The sequence below is a fragment of the Mobula birostris genome, chromosome 26, assembly GCF_030028105.1.
Source record: "Mobula birostris isolate sMobBir1 chromosome 26, sMobBir1.hap1, whole genome shotgun sequence".
Lineage (NCBI taxonomy): Eukaryota > Metazoa > Chordata > Chondrichthyes > Myliobatiformes > Myliobatidae > Mobula > Mobula birostris.
This window is the reverse complement of record NC_092395.1, coordinates 217,549-243,714: the sequence shown is the minus strand read 5'-3', so window position 1 is coordinate 243,714 and position 26,166 is coordinate 217,549. Positions and strand designations below refer to the sequence as shown.

Below are 26,166 nucleotides of genomic sequence, written 5' to 3'. Positions count from 1 at the left end.
GAACTCCCCGGATCACAGTTACACGGAACCCCCCCCCCGGATCACGGTTACACGGAACTCCCCGGGATCTCAGTTACACGGAACTCCCTGGAGCATAGTTACACGGAACTCCCCGGATCATAGTTACACGGAACTCCCGGGATCACAGTTACACGGAACTCCTCGGATCACACTAACACGGACCCCCCCCCCCCCCCCCGGATCACGGTTACACGGAACTCCCCGGATCACAGTTACACGGAACTCACCAGATCACACTTACACGGAATTCCCGGGATCATAGTTACACGGAACTCCCCGGATCACAGTTACACGGAACCCCCGGGATCACAGTTATACGGAACTCCCCTGATCACAGTTACACGGAACTCCCCAGATCACAGTTACACGGAACTCCCCGGGATCTCAGTTACACGGAACTCCCTGGAGCATAGTTACACGGAACTCCTCGGATCATAGTTACACGGAACTCCCGGGATCACAGTTACACAGAACTCCTCGGATCACAGTAACACGGACCCCCCCGCCCCCCCCGGATCACGGTTACACGGAACTGCCCGGATCACAGTTACACGGAACTCCCGGGATCACAGTTACACGGAACTCACCAGATCACACTTCAACGGAACTCCCGGGATCACAGTTACACGGAACTCCCCGGATCACAGTTACACGGAACCCCCGGGATCACAGTTATACGGAAATCCTCTGATCACAGTTACACGGAACTCCCCGGATCACAGTTACACGGAACTCCCCGGGATCTCAGTTACACGGAACTCCCTGGAGCATAGTTACACGGAACTCCTCGGATCATAGTTACACGGAACTCCCGGGATCACAGTTACACGGAACTCCTCGGATCACAGTAACACGGAACCCCCCCCCCCCCCGGATCACGGTTACACGGAACTCCCCGGATCACAGTTACACGGAACTCCCAGGATCACAGTTACACGGAACTCACCAGATCACACTTACACGGAACTCCCGGGATCACAGTTACACGGAACTCCCCGGATCACAGTTACACGGAACACCCGGGATCACAGTTATACGGAACTCCCCTGATCACAGTTATACGGAACTCCCCGGATCACAGTTATACAGAACCGCCCCCCCCCCCATCACAGTTACACGGAACTCCCCGGATCATAGTTATACGGAACTCCCCGGATCACAGAGTTACACGGATCTCACGGGATCACAGTTACATTGAAATCCCCGGATCACAGAGTGACATGGAAATCCCCGGATCACAGTTACACGGAAATCCCCGGATCACAGAGTTACACGGAAATCCACGGATCACAGTTACACGGAACTCCCCGGATCACAGTTACACGGAACCCCCCCTCCCCCCCCGGTCACATTTACACGGAACTCCCGGGATCAGAGTTACACGGAAATCCCCGGATCACAGTAACACGGAACTCCCCGGATCACAGTTACACGGATCTCCCCGGATTACAGTTACACGGATCTCCCGGGATCACAGTTACACGGAACTCCCTGGATCACAGTTACACGGAACTCCCCGGGATCTCAGTTACACGGAACTCCCTGGAGCACAGTTACACGGAACTCCCCGGATCATAGTTACACGGATCCCCCGGGATCACAGTTACACGGAAAACCCCTGGTCACATTTACACGGAACTCCCCGGATCACAGTTACACGGAACCCCCAGGATCACAGTTACACGGAACTCCCCGGATCACAGTTTCACAGAACTCCCCGGATCACAGTTACACGGAACCCGCGGGATCACAGTTACACGGAACTCCCGGGATCACTGTTACACGGAACTCCCCGGATCACAGTTTCACGGAACTCCCCAGATCACAGTTACACGGAACCCCCGGGATCACAGTTACACGGAACTCCCCGGATCACAGTTACACGGAACTCCCCGGATCATTTTTACGCGGAATTCCCCGGATCAGAGAGTCACACTTCACTGTCCGGATCAGAGAGTCAGACTGCAGTCTCCGGATCAGAGAGTCACACTGCACTGTCCAGATCAGAGAGTCAGACTGCACTGTCCGGATCAGAGAGTCAGACTGCACTGTCCGGATCAGAAAGTCACACTGTACTCTCCGTTAGAATTTCTCCCCTCCCCCTTGTCTTTCTCCCTGGGCCTCCTGTCCCATGATCCTCTCATATCCCTTTTGCCAATCACCTGTCCAGCGCTTGGCTCCATCCCTCCCCCTCCTGTCTTCTCCTATCATTTTAGATCTCCTCCTCTCCCTCCCACTTTCAAATCTCTTACTAGCTCTTCCTTCAGTTAGTCCTGACGAAGGGTCTCGGCCTGAAACGTCGACTGTACCTCTTCCTAGAGATGCTGCCTGGCCTGCTGTGTTCACCAGCAACTTTGATGTGTGTTGCTTGAATTTACAGCATCTGCAGAATTCCTCGTGTTAGCGTTTTTATTGTGTTTGCAAGACTCTGTTGGTCATTGGTAATATAGAATACGAGTCTGATTGACTGGTTCAGGGCACAACCGATGGCGGGGGAGCTGTAGTTGCGTGGACAAGGCCCTCGTGCCTTAGAGTTGCATGTGGAGATGCTGATGAAGGAGACGTGGGTGCTGGCTGTATGCAATTGTATTCCATTCTGGGCTGTGGGCCGTGCCGGCACACATTGGTGCTGCCCTCTAGTGTTGACTTTCATGATGCAGACATGCTGGATTGTGTTAGTCGGCAGTGCACTTGTGCAAGAGGAACTGCTGCGGATTGTTTTTGCAGAAAGCTAGCTCCATCAGTCTACTCAGGGACTTGATCTATATTATTGTTTTATATATATATATATAAACTTCTTTTGATGTGATAATTATACATATGTGCTATTTGTTCTATTTGCTGTGTGTGGCTGTTGGAACTATGTTTTGCATCTTAGACCGGGAGGAATGTAGCTTCGTCTGGCTGTATTCATGTATGATTGAGTGACAATTAAACTTGAACTTGAGCTTAAAGTGGTGAAGTGAAGGAAGGTTATGGGGTGGCGATGGAGAGTAGGAGGTGGTCTGCATGTCCCAGCCTGTACCACTGTGTGTTCATGATAATGCACTGAGAGTGATGGACCGTATCGATACTGTTGCCAGCTCATTGCTCTGGTTTCTGTCCCCTGGCCCTGTGCTGCTACACTCCGCAGGCACTGAAATCCTGTGTCAGCCCACAGCAGCACCATTTCTAGGTGTTGCAAGGAACTCGGAGCTCGCCTGCCGGGAACAGCCTGCCACTTGGGTAACAGATGGCTTCGTAACACAATCATTTCCAACTAATAAGTTGTGACTAATTGTCTGAAAATGAAATGCAGATGGTGGTGCTTGGGATGACTTCACAAGCTTCAGTAATTATAAATCATCGCACTGCACAGATCTCTTTGCTGAAATAAAATGCCAGCAAATCATTTCATAAATTTAAAAATATTCTTTTGTTCCTCCTGCTGTAACTGCATCTGCAGATGCTGACGAAAGCCCTGGGTATCTATGGCACAGAATACAGAATCTCCGCTCACTGCCCCAACATCACCTTTCTCCAGGGATCGCTCTAACTACTGAGTTGTTTTTAACCCTTAAGCCCTTCACACCTCTCTCTGCATATCCCACTCTGCTGAAATATCAACTCAGAACCAAAGACCTTGCTCACTAAAAGGAGTAAGTTACCGGAAGACCATAAAACATAGGAGCGGAATTGGGCCAATTGGAGATTCGAGTCTGATCCGCCGTTCCATCATGGCTGATTTAGAATCATACAGTCAGAGAAAAGTACGGCATAGAAGCGGGGCTCTTGGCCCATCTAGCCTGTGCCGAACCATTTAAACTGCCTACTCCCATCGACCCACATCAGGACCAAAGCTCCCCATACCCCTACCATTCATGCACCTACCCAAACTTCTCTTAAACTTTGAAAGTGAGTTTACATGCACAACGTGATGACAGCTCATTCTACACTCTCACGAGCCTCTGAATGGAGAAGTTTCTCCTCATGTTCCCTTAAACTTTTCACCTTTCACAACTAACCCATGGCCTCTGGTTGTAGTGTCACCCAATCTCAGTGGAAAACGCCTGCTTGTATTTACCCCATCTATACCCTTTATAATTTTGTAATCCTCTATCAAATCTCCTCTCAATCTTCTACGTGCCATGGAATAAAGTCCTAACCTATTCAATCTTTCCTTTATAACTCGGGTCCTCCAGACCTGGCAGCATTCTGGTGAAATTTCTTTGTATTCTTTCAAACTTATTTACACTTTTCTGGGAGGTGTGCCAAAACTGCACACAATACTCCAAATTAGGTCTCACCAATGTCTTATACATCTTCAGCATAACATTCCATCTCCTGTACTCAATAAGTTGATTATGAAGGCGAATGCCAAAGGCTTTCCTCACGACCCTATTTACCTGTCACGCCACTCTCAATGAACTATGGATGTATATTCCCAGATCCCTTTGTTCTACGCACTCCTCAGTGCCCTCCTGTTCACTGTGTAAGACCTACCCCGATTGGTCCTACCAAAGTGCAACACCTCGCATTTGTCTGCATTAAATTCCACCTGCCATTTTTCACCCCGTTTTTCCAGCTGGTCCAGATCCTGCTGCAAACCATGATAGTCTTCCTTGCTGTCCGCTACACTCCCAATCTTGGTGCCATCCACAAATTTGTTGACTCATTCAATCACATTATTGTCCAGATCATTGATATAGGTGAGAAACAACAAAAGACCCAGCACCGATCCCTGCGGATCCCACTTGGGCTTTTAAATGGGTCTTTTGTTGTTTGTCATCTATAATTCCCATCAGGGGTTTCTTTACATCTTCCAATCCTATGTCATCTCTTTCTAAGGATTTGATTTCATTTTTGTCAACAGAGCTACCTCATCCCCTCTGCCTACCTGCCTGCCCTTTCAAAACCATGTGTGTCCTTGGACATTAAGCTCCCAGCTATAATCTTCTTTCAGCCATGAGTCAGTGAAGCCCACAATGGTCATACCTGTCAATCTGTAGCTGTGCTAAAAGATCATCTACATTGTTGTTGTTGTTGTTCGTCCATCGTTGACGTCAATGAGGACCTCGACACCATTATGATGGTGTCGAGACTAGCGCGTGATTTGGATTTAAGTGAGGGAAAGTTGCGCAGCGTCAGCCTCACTCTCTCTTCCCAATTCCCATCTGGATCCAGTGGCAAGACGGAGTCTAGACGGCTGGAGATGGGACTAGGCGCAGTGGATGACCAGGACGTCTTCTGTGTCTTGTCCTGCTCTACACGTTCCACAACGCTTGCAGAGACCGCCTTCTTGACCGTTGGACCTTCCATAGGTCTCGTCCGCTCAATCCGCCGGAGTCTGTCTTCACATGCTGGGATAGAGAACTCCCTATCTCACCGAGGGTTTGAGACCCGTTGGCTACCCTCACCTGGTTTAGCCGGCTTGTCGAAGCCGTTGCCCGGGGTGTGGCCGCTGTCACATGCAAACAGCTACGGGGAGCCACAGGTGAGAGCTGAGTGCCAGGTGGGGACCAAAGGTGGACTAACCGCCCTGAAAAGGACGTGACATGTTCCCCCACCAGAGGTGCTACCCCTCCCTGACACCCCAGACACCTCATCTACATTATTCCATATATTGTGTGAATTCAAATATACATTCGGTCCTGCATTCATCACACTTTTCAATTTTGCCCCCACTTTATACTTATCCCCACTTATCCCACTGACTACACTTTTGGCCTTTCATCTGCCTGTTCATCCTCACAGAATGCACCATGAACCAATTGTGTGCAATGCATAACAATTGTCATCCTCAGCCTAACAGTCTGGTTCTAATCCCCCTGCCAAATTAGTTTAAACCCTCCCCAACAGCTCCAACAAATCTCCCTGCAAGGATATTGGTGTCCCTCGGGGTCAGGTGTAACCCGTCCTTTTTGTACAGGTCACATATCCCCCAGAAGAGATCCCAATGATCCAGAAATCTGAAACCCTGTCCTCTGCACCAGTCCTTTGGCTACTGTTTCATCTGTACTATCATCCTGCCCTGATTAGCACGTGGTTTTCCCTAACTAGTATACTTACTGTGCAGGACCTCTTCCTGTCCTAGTCTCCTATCAGTATCACTCTGCCTGACTTTACTCTTCCATGCTGAACCTCAGAGCTGGCCACAGTGTCACGGGCATGGCTGCTGCTGCCTTGCCCTGATAGACAATAGACAATAGGTGCAGGAGTAGGCCATTCAGCCCTTCGAGCCAGCACCATCATTCACTGTGATCATGGCTGATCATCCACAATCAGTACCCTTTTCCTGCCTTCTCCCCATATCCCTTCACTCCGCTATCTTTAAGAGCTCTATCTAACTCTTTCTTGAAAGAATCCAGAGAATTGGCCTCCACTGCCTTCTGAGGCAGAGCATTCCACAGATCCACAACTCTCTGGGTCAAAAAGTTTTTCCTCAACTCCGGTCTAAATTGTCTACCCCTTATTCTCAAACTGCGGGCTCTGGTTCTGGACTCCCCCAACATCAGGAACATGTTTCCTGCCTCTAGTGTGTCCAATCCCTTCATAATCTTATATGTTTCAATCAGATCCCCTCTCATCCTTCTAAATTCCAGTGTATACAACCCCAGTCGCTCCAATCTTTCAACATATGACAGTTTTGCCATCCCGGGAATTAACTTTGTGACCTATGCTGCACTCCCTCAATAGCTAGAATGTTCTTCCTCAAATTTAGAGACCAAAACTGTGCACAATACTCCAGGTGTGGTCTCACCAGGGCCCTGTACAACTGTAGAAGGACCTCCTTGCTCCTATACTCAACTCCCCTTGTTATGAAGGCCAACATGCCATTAGTTTTCTTCACTGTCTGCTGTACCTGCATGCTTACTTTCAGTGACTGATGAACAAGGACACCTAGATCTTGTTGTACTTCCCCTTTTCCTAACTTGACACCATTCAGATAGTAATCTGCCTTCCTGTTCTTGCCACCAAAATGGATAACCCCACATTTATCCACATTAAACTGCATCTGCCATGCATCTGCTCACTCACCCAACCTGTCCAAGTCACCCTGCATTATCTCAACATCCTCCGCACATTTCGCACTGCCACACAGCTTTGTGTCATCTGCAAATTTGCTAATGTTACTTTTAATCCCTTCATCTAAATCATTAACGTATATTGTAAATAGCTGCGGTCCCAGCACCGAACCTTGCGGTACCCCACTAGTCACCGCCTGCCATTCCGAAAGGGACTCATTAATCCCTTCTCTTTGTTTCCTGTCTGCCAACCAATTTTCTATCCATGTCAGTACCCTACCCCAATACCATTTGCTCTAATTTTGCACACTAACCTCCTATGTGGGACCTTATCAAAGGCTTTCTGAAAGTCCAGGTACACTACATCCACTGGCTTTCCCATGTCCATTTTCATAGTTACATTCTCAAAAAATTCCAGAAGATCAGTCAAGCATGATTTCCCCTTCATAAATCCATGCTGACTCGGACCTAGCATCTAACCTAACATAGCATATCCTATCCTAGGTCATGCTGCCCCACCTGCCTTACCCTGATGGGTCATGTAGTCCCACCTGCCTTACTCTGATAGGTCATGCTGCCTCAGCTGCCTTGCCCTGATAGGTCATGCTGCCCCAGTTGCCTCGCCCTGATACGTCATGATGCTCCACCTGCCTCACCCTGATAGGCCATGCTGCCCCAGCTGCCTTGCCTTGATAGGCCATGCTGCCCCAGCTGTATGCAAAGAGTGTACTTGTGGCTGAGAGAAACATCCACAGGGGAACCCCTTACCTCTTACCTCTCCTGGTGGTCACCATCTGCTAACTGGGTGCGGCCACTTCAGTAAAAGTCTCATCTATAAAATTTTCAGTCTCCCAGACGGTCCCGAGTGCACCCAGCTCCAGCTGCAGTTCCTTGACCTGGTCAGTCAGTAGCTGAAGTTGGGTTCACTTCCTGCAGATGAATTCATCAGGGAGACTGTCGGGTACCCTGAGATTCCACATCTGATAGAAGGAGCATTTCACTGCCCGAACTACTATCCTACCTACACTTGTTATGCCTCTCACTTGCTAGACTTCCCAAGCTGAAGTTTTAGTCTGCGCCTGTTCTCGCTTAAGCCTGTTGAGCGGAAGGCTGATCACGCCAACACTGGCTGTTCCGTAAGACTGTAAGTTGAAGGAGCAGCACTAGGTTTGTCAGCCTATTGAGCTGCTCTGCCATTCCATCATGGCTGTTTTATTGTCCATCTGACCCCCATTCTCCTGCCTTTTCCTTGTAATCTTTGACATCCTGACTAGTCAAGAATCTATCTTGCCGAAGTCCTGCTGAAGGACCTCGGCCCAAAACGTTGAGTATACTCTCTTCTGCAGATGCTGCCTTGCCGGCAGAGTTCTTGGAACACGCCAACACCAGCTTACAGTACATCCCACTTCTTTTCATTGGCACATGCTGAGATCATTATGATCATAGCCAGCTAAAAAGTCCCGAAAGGCCCTGAGCTCTTTTTAAACCTCGCGCAGTCTCACCAACAAATGACCACTCACGATGATTGCAACCCACCGATGCTTCAGACCCTCTTCGTGTCTCTCACAAGTTATGCTAGCATTTGGCACTGGTTCAATGGGCAATTGGGTCTCCCGAGCAGTGTCATTCTGCTGATGGGGGAAGCTCTCTGCGCACGTTGCTGACTGCCAACACTCCCAACAGCCATTTAGTGTCTCTGATCAGTCAACTCTTTCAAACCTTTATCCCTCAGCACAGCCTTGGCTATGAGATGAGACAGAAGGAAGCAGATGGGCTACCTATTCCTTCACCCCTGATCCAGTGTGCTGCTGAGGAGTTGCTGTGCTTAAGTAATCTCTGTCCATCGGGTTGCACTCTCGTCCTTAAGGCAGATGATGGTGGATTCTGACCCGCCCTGAGGCTTTACCAAACAATCTGGGCTGATGTTGTGAGAGTGCTCACTGCTGGAGGTGTTGCCTTCTGGGTGAGATGTTAAATCAAGGTTCTGTTTAGCCTTCATGTGAACCTGAAAGGATCCATAAAGCTCTTCACGGAAGGGCAGGAGTTACCAGCAGTGCCGAGATCAATGGTTTGTCCCTCCACGATGTGTTAACCAGAAATGTGTTGGCGATTCCCTCTGACAATAGCTGAATCCCCTGCTCATATAATTTATAGAGCTAAAACACTGTCTCACAGAAACTCCAAATGGCATCACAGGTGTGTCTAATTCCAGTGGCTCAGAAATGGAAACTGTGAATGCCTCAGCTGGTCATGTAGAATCTGTGGAGATGGAGGGAGAGTGAACATTTCAGCAGAACGATCTACAACAGGGAGCACTCTCACGGGATCAGTCCAGAAGACATACTGTTGGAGAGGAGTTGGACCATTTAGCCCATCAACTGGAAACATTAGCTCCATTTCTCTCTGCCCAGATACTACCTGGACTGTAGGGTTTCCCTCTCCCTGCATTTTCTGTTTTATTTCAGATTTCCAACATCTGCAGATATGCGGTGTTCACTGATTCCAGTGGTTGCTGGCTGAATCAAGTTTATGTTCAAGTTGAATTACACATGAATACACCAAATGAAACAGTTCTCTGGGCCAAGGTGCCAAACACAGAACTAACAGTGACATACAACACAAAGCTCTTATAGATCATGCAATTACGATGGCAGAGAAACATTCAGTTACAGAATATAAATCATAATCTAGCCCAATGTCAGGCACTCAGTGGGATGTCTAATGGCGCGTGTCTTTGGCCTCCTTGTGTTGGTGTCCGAGGGCTGATTCTCCTCAACCCTATGGAGAGATCTCACACAAATGACAAACTTACTGAAGCAGAAGGCAGAGAGCAGAAAGAATCCTCACTGCCACCTCCAACTTTCTGCAGCTTTTCCCGATCCTGTGTAGTGGCCCCATACCAGGCAGTGATGTAACCAGTTAGAGTGCTCTCCACAGTACATCTGTAGAAATTTGCAAGTGTCTTTCCAGGATGTAGACCTAGCCAGCAGGTGAGCTTTATCGCCTATTCCTTATTTCCCTTGAGAAGGTGCCAGTTTAAACCATACAGGTCTTTCTAGTGAAGTTGCCCCACAGAGCTGTGGAGGAGGGAATTCCGGGATTTAGATCCAATAATGATGAAGGTGAACCCGAAGGTGGTGGTGTTCCCTTACACGTGCTGCCTTTGTCATTTATAATGTAGAAATCACGGGTTTGCAGGCTCTGTTGGAGTGTGCTGGTGTGGAAAAGGAGAGACTGAACCTCTAGTTCTGCTCAGAAGCGTGCTTCAGTAGCGTAGCACCTATACTTTACAGCACTGACAGGAAGATCAGGGTTATTTTCGGCCATTGTAACTTCTGTCCATGACCATGTGGGTTTTCTCCAGCTGCTCCAGTTCGCTCCCACATTGCAAAGGCATACAGGTTAGGACATTGTTGTGGACATGGTGTGTTGGTACTGGAGGCACAGCGATACCTGCAGGTTACCCTCAGCATACAGTTTGACTGTTCAAGTCAAGTCAAGTTCAAGTTTATTCTCATACGTAGAAACAATGTCCGTCCGGACCAAGGTGCACTCACACACAGCATATAAACCAAAATATTATCATAAGTAAGTTAACAAGATATAATTTAAAATGCATGTAGTACACAGCACAGGTAAACAGTACAGTAAATAGCTCGCAGTTTGGTAACGAGACCTCAGTGGTGACAGGGTATTCATTAGTCTCACAGCCTGAGGGAAGAAGCTGTATCCCAGTCTGACAGTCCTGGTCCTGGTGCTCCTGTACCTTCCTCCTGACAGCAGTGGGTTGAAGAGATCATGGGCTGGGTGGTAGGTTGCTGCATACCCTTCGGTATTGATTGTTGACACAAAGTGATGCATTTCACCCTGTGTTTCAATGTACGTGTGACAAATAAAGCTAACCTTAACAAATGATGGTGTGAATCATCCATTTCCATTTCTATTTCTGAAGATATTTGGGCAAATACATGGATAGGAGGGGTTTGGAGCAATGCGGACCAACTGGCATTCACTTGGGACCAGACCAGCACCATAGACGACATGAGCCCATTGGCCCAAGGGCCTGATTCTGTGCTGTATTGCTCGATGGCTCTACTCCGCTCAGCCGACAGAAACAAGTAACATTACCATGGTCTCTCCTCAGTTAATCACCATCTCTCCCCAATAGTAGAGTCCCTCACATTGTACGCTGGATGAGCCCTTCAAAGAGCAGTGTTCATTTCTGTGTTACAATGTCCCAAAGTGCATTGCAGCCATGGTGCCCAGCAAATCTGATCCTCAGAAAGGCATTTTAACCAAAACTTCATTCAGAGGTATTAAGCAGGGGAAAGGGAGAGGGTGTTACAAAGGAATTCTGGAGCCTGGAACCAGTCATCTGAATGTGGAGCACAGATTGTAGGGCTGGAAAATGTCAGAGATAGGGAAGGGTGAGGCTATGATGGCTTTAAATAAAACTGCGATCAATTTGTATTCATTAAACTCCAGAAAGGAAGTGTGTTCACTGAGGTGAATTCATTGAATGGGAAGCCTCTTCTCTCTGTTTAACTTCTAACTGTGTTCAAATTAATACAGTTGCTATGATCTGATAATAATATGGTTAATTGTTCCTTTAGTGAAGTGTTCTTCATCAGCAGTTGATTGTTTTCTATTTTAATCAATACCGAATTCTTTACATTTAATCACTTAGTGTTCAGTTGGATTAATTAATTCCACATCATTCCACATCATTTGGGGCCATTTGGGTGTTTATTTCATGAATTTATTCCTGATCAGAGACACTCTGCAGATCTGACGCTGAGTATCTTTGGTTTCCCGTTGTTACATCTGCACCTTTCATCTTCTGTTTCCTCAACGGTCTTTGGAGGCCTCGACCTCTTCCCTACACAGAGCTTCCGATCCCAGCCTTACCAAGCCTGAAATAAACGGTAGCATTGCAGCCATTTCACTGGTCAGGCAGCTTCTACAGTCATAACACAGAAACAGGCCATTCAGCCACCCTGTCTATGTTAACCACTGTACCATGCTGAGCAAAACCCATTTACCTCTATTTGGCTTGATAATTCAAGGACGTCTAGATATCTAAATGTTGTGTGAGTGCCTGCTTTCTCCAGGCAGAGAATTCCCAACTCCAACCACCTCTTCGTGTCAGAGCCACATAGCATGGGAACAAATTCTTCAGTTCAATTTATCCATGTGATCAAGTTGCCTATGTTAATCCCATTTTCCTGCATTTGGCCTATATCGTTCTCAGCCAGGGGTTCCCAACCTGGGATCCATGAATCTCTCAGTTAATGATAGGGGTCCATGGCATAAAAAAGATTGGGAACCTCTGCTCTGTTTCCCATGTTGTAACTGTAAATGCCATTTAAACTCTGTAATTGTACCTGCCTTCACCTCTTTGGCTGCTCATATGATATACCCCCAGCACTGTGTGAAAAAATTGCTGCTTGGGCCCCTTTAAATCTTCCCCAATCACGTTGAATGACCAGGATACCCCTCAGCCTCCTTCGCCCCAGCCAGTCCAATCCTTCCTCATATCTCAAGTCCTCCAGGCCCAGGAACATCGTTCTCTACTCTTTCCAGCTTAATCTCATCCTATAGCTGTGCAACCAGAACTGAACACAATACTCCGGGTGTGGTCTGTGGTCTAACCAGGGTTTTATAGAGCTGCAACATTACCTGCGCGGGGTGGGAACACCCCTGCACCCATCAACACAGGCATGCATGGAACACCCCTGCACCCATCAACACAAGCATGCATGGAACACGCCTACCCATCAACACAGACATGCAAGACCACCCCTGCACCCGTCAACACAGGCATGCATGGAACACCCCTACTCATCAACACAAGCATGCAAGACCACCCTTGCACCCATTAACACAGGCATGCATGGAACACCCCTGCACCCATCAACACAGGCATGCATGGAACACCCCTGCACCCATCAACACAGGCATGCATGGAACACCCCTGCACCCATCAACACAGGCATGCATGGAACACCCCTGCACCCGTCAACTCAGGCATGCATGGAACACCCCTACTCGTCAACACAAGCATGCAAGACCACCCTTGCACCCATCAACACAGGCATGCATGGAACACCCCTGCACCCATTAACACAGGCATGCATGGAACACCCCTGCACCCATTAACACAGGCATGCAAGACCATCCTTGATGACTACAACTGCAAGAAGTGTATCCAGCTGGAGCTTCTAACAATCCACATTAAGGAGATGGAGCTGGAACCGGATGAACTCCAGATCATTTGGGAGGTTAAAGGGGTGATAGATAGGACATATGGAGAGGTAGTTACAACCAAGGTGCAGGACACAGAAGCTTGAGTGACAGTCAGGAAGGGGAAAGGGGTTAAAGAGTCAGTGCAGAGTACTCGTGTGGCCATCCCCCTCAACAACAGGTGGATACTGTCGCGGGGGATGACCGAACATAGGAAAGTCACAGTGGTCAGGCCTCTGGCACTGAGTCTGCCTCTGTGACTCAGAAGAGAAGAGGAGAGGCACACTGTGGTGATGGGAGATTAATTTCTGTGGGGGGCAGATAGGAGATTCAGTGGGCATTACTGGTCAGGGATATTATCACAGCTATAGAAAGAGAGGATGCTGCAGAGGGAGTGTCCACTGAGTCAGTGTGGGTGGAAGTCAGAGATAGGAAGGGATCAATCACTGTGCTGGGAGTAGTCTATAGGCTCCCAAATAGCCCTCAGGACACCGAGCAGGCAGTTTTTAGAATGGTGCGGGAAATACAGGGTTGCAGTTATGGGTGATTTCAACTTCCCTCATATTGACTGGTACCTCCTGACTGCAAGGGGGATAGATGGGGCTGAATTTGTCAGGTGTGTTCAAGAAGGATTCCTGACACAGTACATGGACCAGCCGACGAGACGAGAGGCCATACTGGATCTAGTTCTGGGTAATGAACCTGCTCAGGTGGCAGACCTCTGGGTGGGGGAGCATTTTGGTGAGAGTGACCACAACTCCCTTAGCTTCAGCATAGCTATGGAAAAGGATAAAAACAGACAAAATGGGAAAGTGCTTAACTGGGGAAGGGCTAACTATGAAGGGGTGAGGCAGGAACTAGTGAGAGTAAATTGGAAAGATATTCAAGGTTGAAAGCACAGAAGTAACGTGGAGGAAGTTCAGGGACCACTTGTGCTGGGTTCAGGATAGGTTTGTCCCACTGAGACAAGGAAAAAATGGTAGGAAAAAGGAACCATGGCTGACGAAACACGTGAGACAATTTGTCAAGAGGAAGAAGGAAGCATATGTTAGATATAAGAAGCAAGAAGCAGGAAGCAGGAGGGGCTCATGAGAAATATAGGGTATCCAGGAAGGAGCTAAAGAAAGGACTTAGGAGAGCTCGAAGGGGGCATGAGAAGGCCTTGGCATGTAGGATTAAGGAGAACCCCATAGTATTCTATGCGTATGTGAAGAACAGAAGGATGACAAGAATGAAGGTGAGGCCACTAAAGGATAAAGAAGGCAACATGTGCCCGGAGACGGAGGAGGTTGGGGAGGTCCTAAATGAATACTTTGCTTCAGTATTCACAAGTGAAAAGGACCTTGATCAGGGTGAGGTCAAAATAGAACAGGCCTGTGTGCTGGACAATGTGGAGATTAAGGAAGAAGAAGTGTTGGATCATCTTAAAAACATCAAGATTGATAAGTCCCCAGGGCCGGATGTGACATACCCCAGGTTGCTGTGGGAAGTGAGAGAAGAGATCGGTGGAGCAGTAGTTATGATCTTTGAATCCTCTTTGGCTGCAGGGGAGGTGCCGGAGGATTGGAGAACGGCAAATGTAGTTCCCTTGTTTAAAAAAAGGTAATAGGGAGAATCCTGGGAACTATAGACCGCTGAGTCTTACGTCGGTAGTCTGCAAACTATTGGAAAGGATTCTTAAGGATAGGATCTACGAGCATTTGGAGAAGTACAGTCTATTCAAGGATAGTCAACATGGCTTTGTGAAGGGAAGGTCATGTCTCACGAGCCTAATTGAGTTTTTTGAAGAGGTAACATAAGAAATTGATGAGGGTAGGCTGTAGATGTGGTCTACATGGATTTTAGCAAGGCATTTGACAAGGTCCCCCATGAGAGACTCATCCAGAAAGTCATGAGGCATGGGATCAGTGGAACCTTGGCTGTTTGGATAAAAAATTGGCTTACAGGAAGAAAGCAGAAGGTAGCAGTGGAAGGAAAGTATTCTGCCTGGAGGTTGGTGACTAGTGGAGTGCTGCAAGGTTCTGTCCTGGGTCCCCTGCTCTTTGTGATTTTTATAGATGACCTGGATGAAGAGGCAGAAGGATGGGTGAGTAAGTTTACAGGTGACACAAAGATTGGACGAGTTGTGGATGGAGCTGTAGGTTGTCGAAGGTTACAAGAGGATATAGACAGGATGCAGAGTTGGGCAGAAAAGTAGCAGATGGAGTTCAATCTGGATAAGTGTGAGGTGATGCGTTTTGGAAGGACAAACCAGAAGGCTGAGTGCAGGGTTAATGGTCAGTTACTTAAGAGTGTGGATGAACAGAGGGACCTTTGGATTCAAATCCATACATCCCTCAAGGTCGCTGCACAGGTTGATAGGATAGTTAAAAAGGCGTATGGGATGCTAGGCTTCATTAATAGGGGGAATGAGTTCAAGAGTAGGGAGGACATGTTGCTACCCTACAAATCTCTGGTGAGACCACACTTACAGTATTGTGTTCAGTTCTGGTCACCTTATTATAGGAAAGATATGGAAGCTATGGAGAGGGTGCAGAGGAGATTTACCAGGATGTTGCCTGGATTGGAAAACAAGTCTTATGAGGCAAGGTTAGCAGAGCTGGGACTTTTCTCTTTGGAGCGTAGAGGGATGAGAGGAGACTTGATGGAGGTCTACAAGATTATGAGAGGCATAGATAGGGTGGATAGCCAGTACCTGTTTCCCAGGGCGCGAATAGCAAATACCAGAGGGCATATGTACAAAGTTAAGGGAAGGGTATTTAGGGGAGACATCAGGGGTAAGTTTTTTACACAGAGGGTTGTGGGTGCCTGGAATCACTTGCCAGGGATGGTGGTGGAGGCTAAAACATTAGGGGTATTTAAGAGCCTCTTGGACAAGCACATGGATGAAAGAAAAATATAGGGTTACGGGGAAGTGGGGGTTTAGTACTTCTTTTGTTAAGGAATATATGGGTCGGCACAACATTGAGGGCTGAAGAGCGTACTATGCTGTAGTATTCTAGTGGCTAGTGTCTAGTGGGCATGTGGCCAAGTGGTTAAGGCATTGGACTAGCGACCTGAAGGTCGTGAGTTCGAGCCCCAGCCGAGGGAATGTGTTGTGTCCTTGAGCAAGGAACTTAATCACACATTGCACTGTGATGGCACTGGTGCCAAGCTGTATGGGTCCTAATGCCCTTCCCTTGGACAACATCGGTATCGTGGAGAGGGGAGACATGGGCAACTGTGGGTTTTCCATACAACCTTGCCGAGGCCTGCGCCCTGGAGAGTGAAGACTTTCCAGGTGCAGATCCATGGTCTCACAAGACTAACGGATGCCTTTATTTATTTAGTGTCTAGAGAATGAAATTCTGGGATGGTTTCCCAGGTGCAAGGTCTGGGATATCTTGGATAAAATCCTCCATATTCTTAAGTGGGAGGGTGATCAGTCAGAAGTCATGGTCCATGTAGGTACCAGTGACGTGGATAGGACGAGTGACGAGGTTCTGCGTAGGGAGTTCATGGAATTAGGTGCTAAGTTAAAGGGCAGGACTTCTAGGGTTATGAACTCAGGATTGCTACCCATGCTATATGCTAGTGAGGCCAGAACTAGGAAGATTATATACTTTAATACGTGACTAAGGAGTTGCTGTAGGATGAGGGCACAAGGGCTCTTAGGAGGATCATTGGGCTCTCTTCCAGGGAAGGTGGACCTGTACAGTAAGGGATGGTTTGCACATGACCTAGAGAGGAATGAATATCCAAGCGGGAATGTTTGTAAATGTTACACAGTGGGGTTTAAATTAGAGTTGCGTTGGTATGGGAACCAGAGATAATGCAGGTCATACTCAGCATGGTTTCCTCAAGGGAAAATCTGTTGGAATTCTTTGAGTAAACAACAAGTAGGACAGACAAAGGAGAACCACTTGATGTTTTGTACTTGGATTTTCAGAAGGCCTTTGACAAGGTGCCACACATGAGGCTACTTAACAAGCTACGAGCCCATGGTATTACGGGAAAAAATTTTGCTGGATAAGGTAGTGGCTGATTGACAGGAGTCAAAGACTGGGAATAAAGGGAGCCTTTTCTGGTTTCTGCTGGTGACTATTTGTGTTCCATAGGGGTCTGTGATGGGACTGATTCATTTTCTGTTATATGTCAATGATTTGGAAGTCATTTCTTTGGTAGAAGGAATGAAAGGGTTGACTACTTTCTAAATGCAGAGAAAATACACACAACTGAGGTGCAAGGGGACTTGGCAGCCCTGGTGCAGGATTTCCTAAAGGTTAATTTGCAGGTTGAGTCTGTGGTGAGGAAGGCCGATACAATGTTAGCATTCATTTCAAGAGGACGAGAATATAAAAGCAAACATGTAATGTTAAGACTATAAGACACTGGTGAGGCCTCACTTGGAGTATTGTGAGTTAGAATTTTGGTTGATTGCTGAATTTGGCAAAATGTTTGTAAACATTGTGCCAAGCTTGGCAATGAACCAAACTTCCAAATCGCCAACCTAAGCTACCAATATTCTGCAATATTTCAAAGTGTTGTGAGCTGTAGTAGGCCCTTATCTCAGAAAGGATGTGCTGAAACTGGGGAGCATTCAAAGGAGGTTCATGAAAATGTTTCCAGGATTGAATGGCTTGTCATATGAAGAGTGTTTGACGGCTCTAGGCTTGTTTTCACTAGAATTCAGAAGAATGAGGGGTGAACTTATTGAAACCTATTGAATGGTGAAAGCCTTGAGAGAGTGGATATGGAGAGGATGTTTCCTTTGATGGGAGAGTCTTAGACCAGAGGACGCAGCCTCAGAATAGAGAGGCATCCTTTTAGAATGGAGATGAGGAACTTCTTTAACCAGAGAGTGATGAATCTGTGGAATTCATTGCCAGAGGCGGCTGTGGAGGCCAAGTCTTTATGTATATTCAGAACAGAGGTTGATTGATTCTTGATTGGTCAAGGCATGAAGAGATATTGTGTAAAGGTATAGCAGACTTGATGGGTCAAATAGCCTAATACTGCTCCTATATCTTATGGTCTTATCGTTTTACAGCTTCCCATGACTTCTGGGAATGAAAGGGTTAACATATGGGGAGCATTTGATGGCTCCTGGCCTGTACTGACTGGAGTTTAGAAGAATGAGGTGGGATTTAATTGAAACCTACTGAATATTGAAAGGCCTAGAGAGAGCGAATGTGGAAAGGATGTTTCCTATAGGGGAGGAGTTTAGAGGATGCAGTGTATGGTGGATTGATGTCCATTTAGAATAGAGATGAGGAGGAATTTCTTTACCTGGAGGGTGGTGAATCTGTAGAATTTGTTCCACAGATGGCTGTGAAGGCCAAGTTATTGAGTATATTTAAAGCAGAAGATGATAGGTATGAAACCCCTTTCTCCTTGGGCGTCTCTGGAAACAGCTTGTTAGCCCTCGCTGGTAGTCTCCCAACTCAGCGTTGAAAGACCCACTGTTCTCGGGCCGCATATGTCTAGGGAATACAGACTCCAGTCCCACCAAATCCGTGAGATTGGGACCTCTCTCACCCAAGCCCAGTTTGTGTGAATGCTGTGGGATTTGCTGCCCTGTTACAACTTGTTGCCAGGAAATAACGGACTGCACACTGCATATAATTAAAGGAAGTATATTTATGAATATTAACTTAACTAAAGGGTTAGTAAGGAAAAGAAAGGAAAAACAAAAAAGGTCCATTATAATTAAACAGTCAAGTGTGCACAAGTTGGAGCTCAACTCTTCCAAAAGTCATATTCACTGATCTTCAGTAGACAACCACACCTTGCTCCATTGAATCATGGTCCCCATTGAGTCCTACGACTGGTTATCTCTAGCATCTTCTCTCTTTATCTCCCACCGAACAAAGACAAAAGCTCACACCAGTATCAAGCGCACAAAATAAAACTCCGCTCCCCTGATTGGACGTCTCACATTCCAAAGCAGCCATTATCTCTAACCAGAACCCAAACACTGCTTCGACAGAAAGACCATTACATGAAATACCCTACAATGTTAACAGTGAAACCTTTACCAGGGCATTACAGGTTCTTGATTAGTCAGTGTGTCAAATGTTACAAGGAGAAGACAGGAGAATCGGGTTGAGAGGGATATCTGCTTATCAGGGAAAGTGAAGAGGTAATAGACAGGAGCTACAGGGAGGTAGTCATCCCTAGGCTACAGGGGTCAGAAAACTGGGTCACTGTCAAGAGAGGGCAGGGAAATGCCTGGATAGCGGAGAGCACCCCTGTGGCTGTCCCCCTCAGCGACAAATACCTTGTTCTGGATGCTGTTGAGGGGGATGACCTGACGGGGGACGCCCACGGTGACCGGGTCTCTGGCACTGAGCCTGGTGCTGTTGTGCAGGAGAGAAGGAGGGAGAAGAGAAATGCGGTAGTCGTGGGGGATTCCATAGTCAGGGGAACAGACAGGAGACTCTGTGAGCCTGACAGAGATACCCGCATGGTGTGTTGCCTCCCAGGTGCCAGGGTACGGGATGTCTCGGATCGGGTCCTGAATATTCTAAAGGGGAAGGGTGAGCAGCCAGTTGTCTTGGTACATGTTGGTACCAATGGACATAGATAGGACAAAGGAGGAGGTCCTGAAGAGAGATTTCTAGGAGTTAGGAAGGAAGCTGAGAAGCAGGACCTCCAGGGTAGTAATCTTAGGATTGCTACCTGTGCCACGTGCTAGCGAGGGCAAGAGTAGTCGGATCAGGCAGATGAATGCGTGGCTGAGAGACTGGTGTAGGGGGCAGGGCTTCAGATTCTTGGATAATTGGGATCTTTTCTGAGGGAAGTATTACCTGTTCAAAAAGGACAGGTTACACCTGAACCCGAAGGGGACCAATATCCTGGCGAGAAAGTTTAATAGAGCTGTTAGGGAGGGTTTAAACTAATTTGGCAGGGGGATGGGAACCGGAATGATAGAGCAGAGGAAGGGGAAAACAGAAATAAATCTAAGATAGTGAGCAGTAAAGATGTCAGGAAAGACAGGCAGGTGATGGGGCAAATTTGTAGCCATTGGGATGAGTTGCAGTGCAATAAAGTTGCAGTGAAATTAAAGCAAAAAGTATCAAATACTGGTCTTAAGGTGTTGTACTTAAATGCACGCAGCGTAAGGAATAAGATGGATGATCTTGTTGTACAGCTACAGATTGGCAGGTATGATATTGTGGCCATCACTGAGACCTGGCTAAAGGATGAATATCTCTGGGAGCTGAACGACCAAGGATACACGGTGTATTGGAAGGATAGGAAGGTAGGCAGAGGGGGAGGTGTGGCTTTATTGGTAAGAAATGATATTAGATCATTAGAAAGAGGTGATATAGGATCGGAAGGTGCAGAATCTTTATGGGTTGAGCTAAGGAATAGCAGGGGTAAAAGGACCTTGATGGCAGTTATTTATAGGCCTCCAAACAGCTGCAGGGATGTGGACTACAAATTACAACAGAAATAGAAAAGGCTTGTCAGAAGGGCAGTGTTATGATAATTGTGGGGGATTTTAACATGCGAGTAGATTGGGAAAATCAGGTCAGCACTGAATCTCAAGAGAGAGGATTTGTAGAATGTCTGCGAGATGGCTTTTTAGAACAGCCTGTTGTTGAGCCCACTAGGGGATCGGCTGTACTGGATTGGGTATTATGTAATGAACCGGAGGTGATTGGAGAGATTGAGGTGAAGGAACCCTTAGGAGAGAGTGATCATAACATGATTGAGTTCACTGTGAAATTAGAAAAAGAGAAGCCGAAATCTGATGTATCGGTATTTCAGTGGAGTAAAGGAAATTACAGTGGCATGAGAGAGGAACTGGCCAGAGTTGACTGGAGGGAGACACTGGCGGGAAAGATGGCACAGCAGCAGTGGCTGGAGTTTATGCGAGAAATGAGGAACATACAAGACAGGTATATTCCAAAAAAGAAGAAATTTTCGAGTGGAAAAAGGATGCAACCATGGTTGACAAGAGAAGTCAAAGCCAAAGTTAAAGCAAAAGAGAGGGCATACAAGGAAGCAAAAATTAGTGGGAAGAGAGAGGATTGGGAAGTTTTTAAAACCTTACAAAAGGAAACCAAGAACGTCATTAAGAGAGAAAAGATTAACTATGAAAGGAGGCTAGCAAATAGTATCGAAGAGGATACTAAAAGCTTTTTCAAGTATATAAAGAGTAAAAGACAGGTGAGAGTGGATATAGGACTGTTAGAAAATGATGCTGGAGAAATTGTAATGGGAGATGAGGAGATGGCAGAGGAACTGAACAAGTATTTTACATCAGTCTTCACTGAGGAAGACAGCAGTATACCGGACACTCAAGGGTGGCAGGGAAGAGACGCGTGCACAGTCACAATTACGACAGAGAAAGTACTCAGGAAGCTGAATAGGCTAAAGGTAGATAAATCTCCTGGACCAGATGGAATGCACCCTCATGTTCTGAAGGAAGTAGCTGTGCAGATTGTGGAGGCATTAGCGATGATCTTTCAAAAGTTGATAGATTCTGGCATGGTTCCGGAAGACTGGAAGATTGCAAATGTCACTCCACTATTTAAGAAGTGGGCAAGGAAGCAAAAAGGAAATTATAGACCTGTTAGCTTGACATTGGTGGTTGGGAAGTTGTTGGAGTCGATTGTCAAGGATGAGGTTACAGAGTACCTGGAGGCATATGACAAGATAGGCAGAACTCAGCATGGATTCCTTAAAGGAAAATCCTGCCTGACAAACCTATTACAATTTTTTGAGGGAATTACCAGTAGGCTAGACAAGGGAGATGCAGTGGTTGTTGTATATTTGGATTTCCAGAAGGCCTTTGACAGGGTGCCACACATGAGGCTACTTAACAAGATAAGAGCCCATGGAATTACGGGAAAGTTACATACGTGGATAGAGTGTTGGCTGATTGGCAGGAAACAGAGAGTGGGAATAAAGGGATCCTATTCTGGTTGGCTGCCGGTTACCAGTGGTGTTCCGCAGGGATCAGTGTTGGGGCCGCTTCTTTTTACATTGTACATCAATGATTTAGATTATGGAATAGATGGCTTTGTCGATAAGTTTGCTGACAATACGAAGATAGGTGGAGGGGCCGGTAGTGCTGAGGAAATGGAGAGTCTGCAGGGAGACTTGGATAGATTGGAAGAATGGGCAGAGAAGTGGCAAATGAAGTACAATGTTGGAAAGTGTATGGTTATGCACTTTGGCAGAAAAAATAAACGGGCAGACTATTATTTAATTGGGGAAAGAATTCAAAGTTCTGAGATGCAACGGGACTTGGGAGTCCTCGTACAGGATACCCTTAAAGTTAACCTCCAGGTTGAGTTGGTAGTGAAGAAGGCCAGTGGAATGTTGGCATTCATTTCTAGAGTATAGGAGCAGGGATGTGATGTTGAGGCTCTATAAGGCGCTGGTGAGACCTCACTTGGAGTACTGTGGGCAGTTTTGGTCTCCTTATTTAAGAAAGGATGTGCTGACGTTGGAGAGGGTACAGAGAAGATTCACTAGAATGATTCCGGGAATGAGAGGGTTAACATATGAGGAACGTTTGTCCGCTCTTGGACTGTATTCCTTGGAGTGTAGAAGAATGAGGGGAGACCTCATAGAAACATTTCGAATGTTGAAAGGCATGGACAGAGTGGATGTGGCAAAGTTGTTTCCCATGATGGGGGAGTCTAGTATGAGAGGGCATGACTTAAGGATTGAAGGGTGCCCATTCAGAAATGCGAAGAAATTTTTTTAGTCAGAGGGTGGTGAATCTATGGAATTTGTTGCCACGGGCAGCAGTGGAGGCCAAGTCATTGCGTGTATTTAAGGCAGAGATTGATAGGTACCTGAGTAGCCAGGGCATCAAAGGTTATGGTGAGAAGACAGGGGAGTGGGACTAAATAGGAGAAAATGGATCAGCTCATGATAAAATGGCGGAGCAGACTCGATGGGCCGAATGGCCCACTTCTGCTCCTTTGTCTTATGGTCTTATGGTCTTATTATAACATCACACCTGTTGGAATGGTGGAGCAGACTTGATGGACTGAATGGCCGAATTCTGCTCCTATTTATTATGGTCTTCTGGCCTTTACTCTGTCTAGTTTTCCTGTGTTTGCTTCCGTACAGATGAACCAGACCCTTGCCGGACAAACCCCTGCCTCCATGAGGGAACCTGCTTGTCCAACAGCACAATGTACACCTGCGACTGCGCGGCTGGCTTCACTGGAGAGAACTGTGAAATTGGTAAGGTGCCAATGTGGATTATTATTTGCAACTTCAGTATCGCTGGTATTACTGAGTCTTCTGCCTGAACCATCATTTGTGGAGGCACCGTAAGAGCTTGATGTGACGCAAGAAATTAGAAAATCACTGGTGGTTCTTCCCATCACCCACCTGAGTGAAGCAACAGCCTTTACGTGGTGGTTGGTGGATCTGTGGAATTCTCAGTCTGCAGGGTTATTCCAGACAGTGATGGAGATATTTGTGGGTATTCAGGGAATGAAGGACACGGGGATAGTGTATGGGAACAAGTTTGGATTGGAAGATTAACCATGATATTATTGTATAAGATGATGAGAGGCATTGATTGTGTGGATAGTCAGAGGCTTTTTCCCAGGGTTGAAATGGCTGCCACAAGAGGGCACAGGTTTAAGGTGCTTGGGAGTAGGTTCAGAGTTTTTAACGCAGAGAGTGGTGAGTGCGTGGAATGGGCTGCCGGCAACGGTGGTGGAGACACATACAATAGGGTCTTTTAAGAGGCTTTTGGATAAGTACGTGAAGCTTAGAAAAATAGAGGTCTATGGGTAACCCTAGTAATTTCTAAGGTAAGGACATGTTCGGCATAACTCTGTGGGCCAAAGGGCCTGTGTTGTGCTGTAGGTTTTCTATATTTCTATGAATGGCAAAAACAAGCTTCAGGGGCTGAATGGCATTGCCTTGTTGGGATGGTAGTCAGAATCACAAACTAGAGGTTCTGCAGATGCTAGAAATCCAGAGCAACACACACAAAATGCTGGAGGGACTCAACAGGTCAGGAAGCATCTACAGAGGTGCAGTCAGCATTTTGTGCTGAGACACTTCGTCAAGACTGGAAGGGGGAAGAAGCCAGAATAAGATGGTGTGGTGGTGAGGGGGAACAGGAAGGTGACAGGTGAAGCCAGGTAGGTAGGGGAGGCCGGATGAAGTAAGAAGCTGGGATCTGATTGGTGAAAAGTGTAAAGTGCTGCAGAAGAAGGAATCTGAGAGGAGACGAAAGTGGACCATGGGAGAAAGGGAAGGTGGAGGGGCACCAGAGGGATGTGATGGGCAAGTGAGGAGAAGAGAAGGGGTAAGGGGGGCTGGATGGGGAATGGAAAAAGAGAGAAGCGGGAGATGGAAAAATTACTGTAAGTTAGAGAAATCCGTGTTCATGCCATCAGGTTGTTAGGTACCCATGCCGTCAGGTTGTAAGAATATGAGATGTTGTTCCTCCAACCTGAGTGTGGCTTCATCATGGTAGTAAAGGAGGCCATGGACCAACATGTCAGAATGGGAATGGAAAGTAGAATTCGTAGCCATTACCCAGTGCACCAATGTCCCTCGTTCTCTGCCAGTTACTCAGTGCATCCCAATCACCATCAGTCACCCAGTGCACCCCCGTTCACTGCCAGTTACTCAGTGTGCCCACATTTTACAGCCAGTTACCCAGTGCGCCCCATTCACCACGTTACCCAGTGCACCCCATTCACTGCCAGTTACTCAGTGCACCCCCGTTCACTGCCAGTTACCCAGTGCACCCCATTCACTGCCAGTTACCCAGTGCACCCCCGTTCACTGCCAGTTACCTGGTGCACCCCCATTCACTGCCAGTCACCCAGTGCACTACCTTTCACTGCCAGTTACCCAGTGCACCCCCATTCACTGTCAATTACCCAATGCCCTCAATTCATTGCCAGTAACCCAGTGCACTTAACTGCTTCTTATTCTGAACAAGAAATTTCAACCTGTAATATTAAATCTGTTTCTCTTTCCACAGATGGGCTCGTGTTTCCAGTATTTATTGAACCCTGACCCTAAACCTAACCCTGTGGTCTTATAGTCCAACTCAGTGCCCCCAACTGCATCCCATTCATTCCCCATTAACTCCATGGACTGACACTCTTCCCAATCCTTCCCATTACTCAACTGGACAAACCCATTATTCATTCACATTATCCCAGTAAAACAAACCCCTTGTATTCACCGCAATTAATAAAATCCCAGTTTCCCATCTCTATAACTTCTTACAGATCTAACACTCTAAATCCTTTATAAATAATTCCTATTGCATTGAACTGTTTTCCATCCTGCTGGCATCTTCCAGAATCTGAAGAATTTTGAGCGACGTCAACCAGTGCATCCAGTATTTCTGCAGACTCTTCTCACGTGACCCGCGGATAGACATCAGGGCCTGCGGACTTGTAGTTACATCCATGTGCTTTTAAGGATGAGATTGATCTTGGAGTAGGTTGGAAAGTCAGCACAACGTCGGAGCTGAAAAGTCTGCACTGTGTTGTGTTGTTCTATGTCCTGTCGTTTAAATGCCCCATTGCCCACACACCTTCTGCTGTTTGAGATGCTTTCTATTATTTTTCTTTACCATGCAGACAAGTACAAAATACAAGGATGTCCATTTAGAACAGAGATGAGGAGGAATTTCTTTAGCCAAAGGATGGTGAATCTGTGGAATTCATTGTCACAAGTTATTTGGTATATTTAAAGTGCTGGTTGATAGATTCTTGATTAGTATGGGCATCAAAGGTTATGGGGAGAAGGCATGAGAATGAGGTTGAGAGGAATAATAAATCAGCCATGATAGAATGGCAGAGTATACTCAATGGGTTGGATGGCCTAATCCTTTTCCTGTGTCTTCTGGACTAAAATGTTTGTTCTAATTCTTCGTTATTTCCTATTTTCTAATGCAACTTCC

At 46.9% G+C, this 26,166-nt stretch overlaps 1 protein-coding gene across 1 annotated transcript in view; it reads left to right on the top strand.

Annotated features, from left to right (window-relative positions):
• ncanb (neurocan b) overlaps positions 1-26,166 on the top strand; it is a 345,873-nt gene that overhangs the window by 268,346 nt on the left and 51,361 nt on the right. The window contains exon 10 of the mRNA XM_072244299.1: positions 23,346-23,462. Coding sequence (XP_072100400.1) covers positions 23,346-23,462 — 117 coding nt within the window. The remainder of the gene's footprint in view (positions 1-23,345; positions 23,463-26,166) is intronic.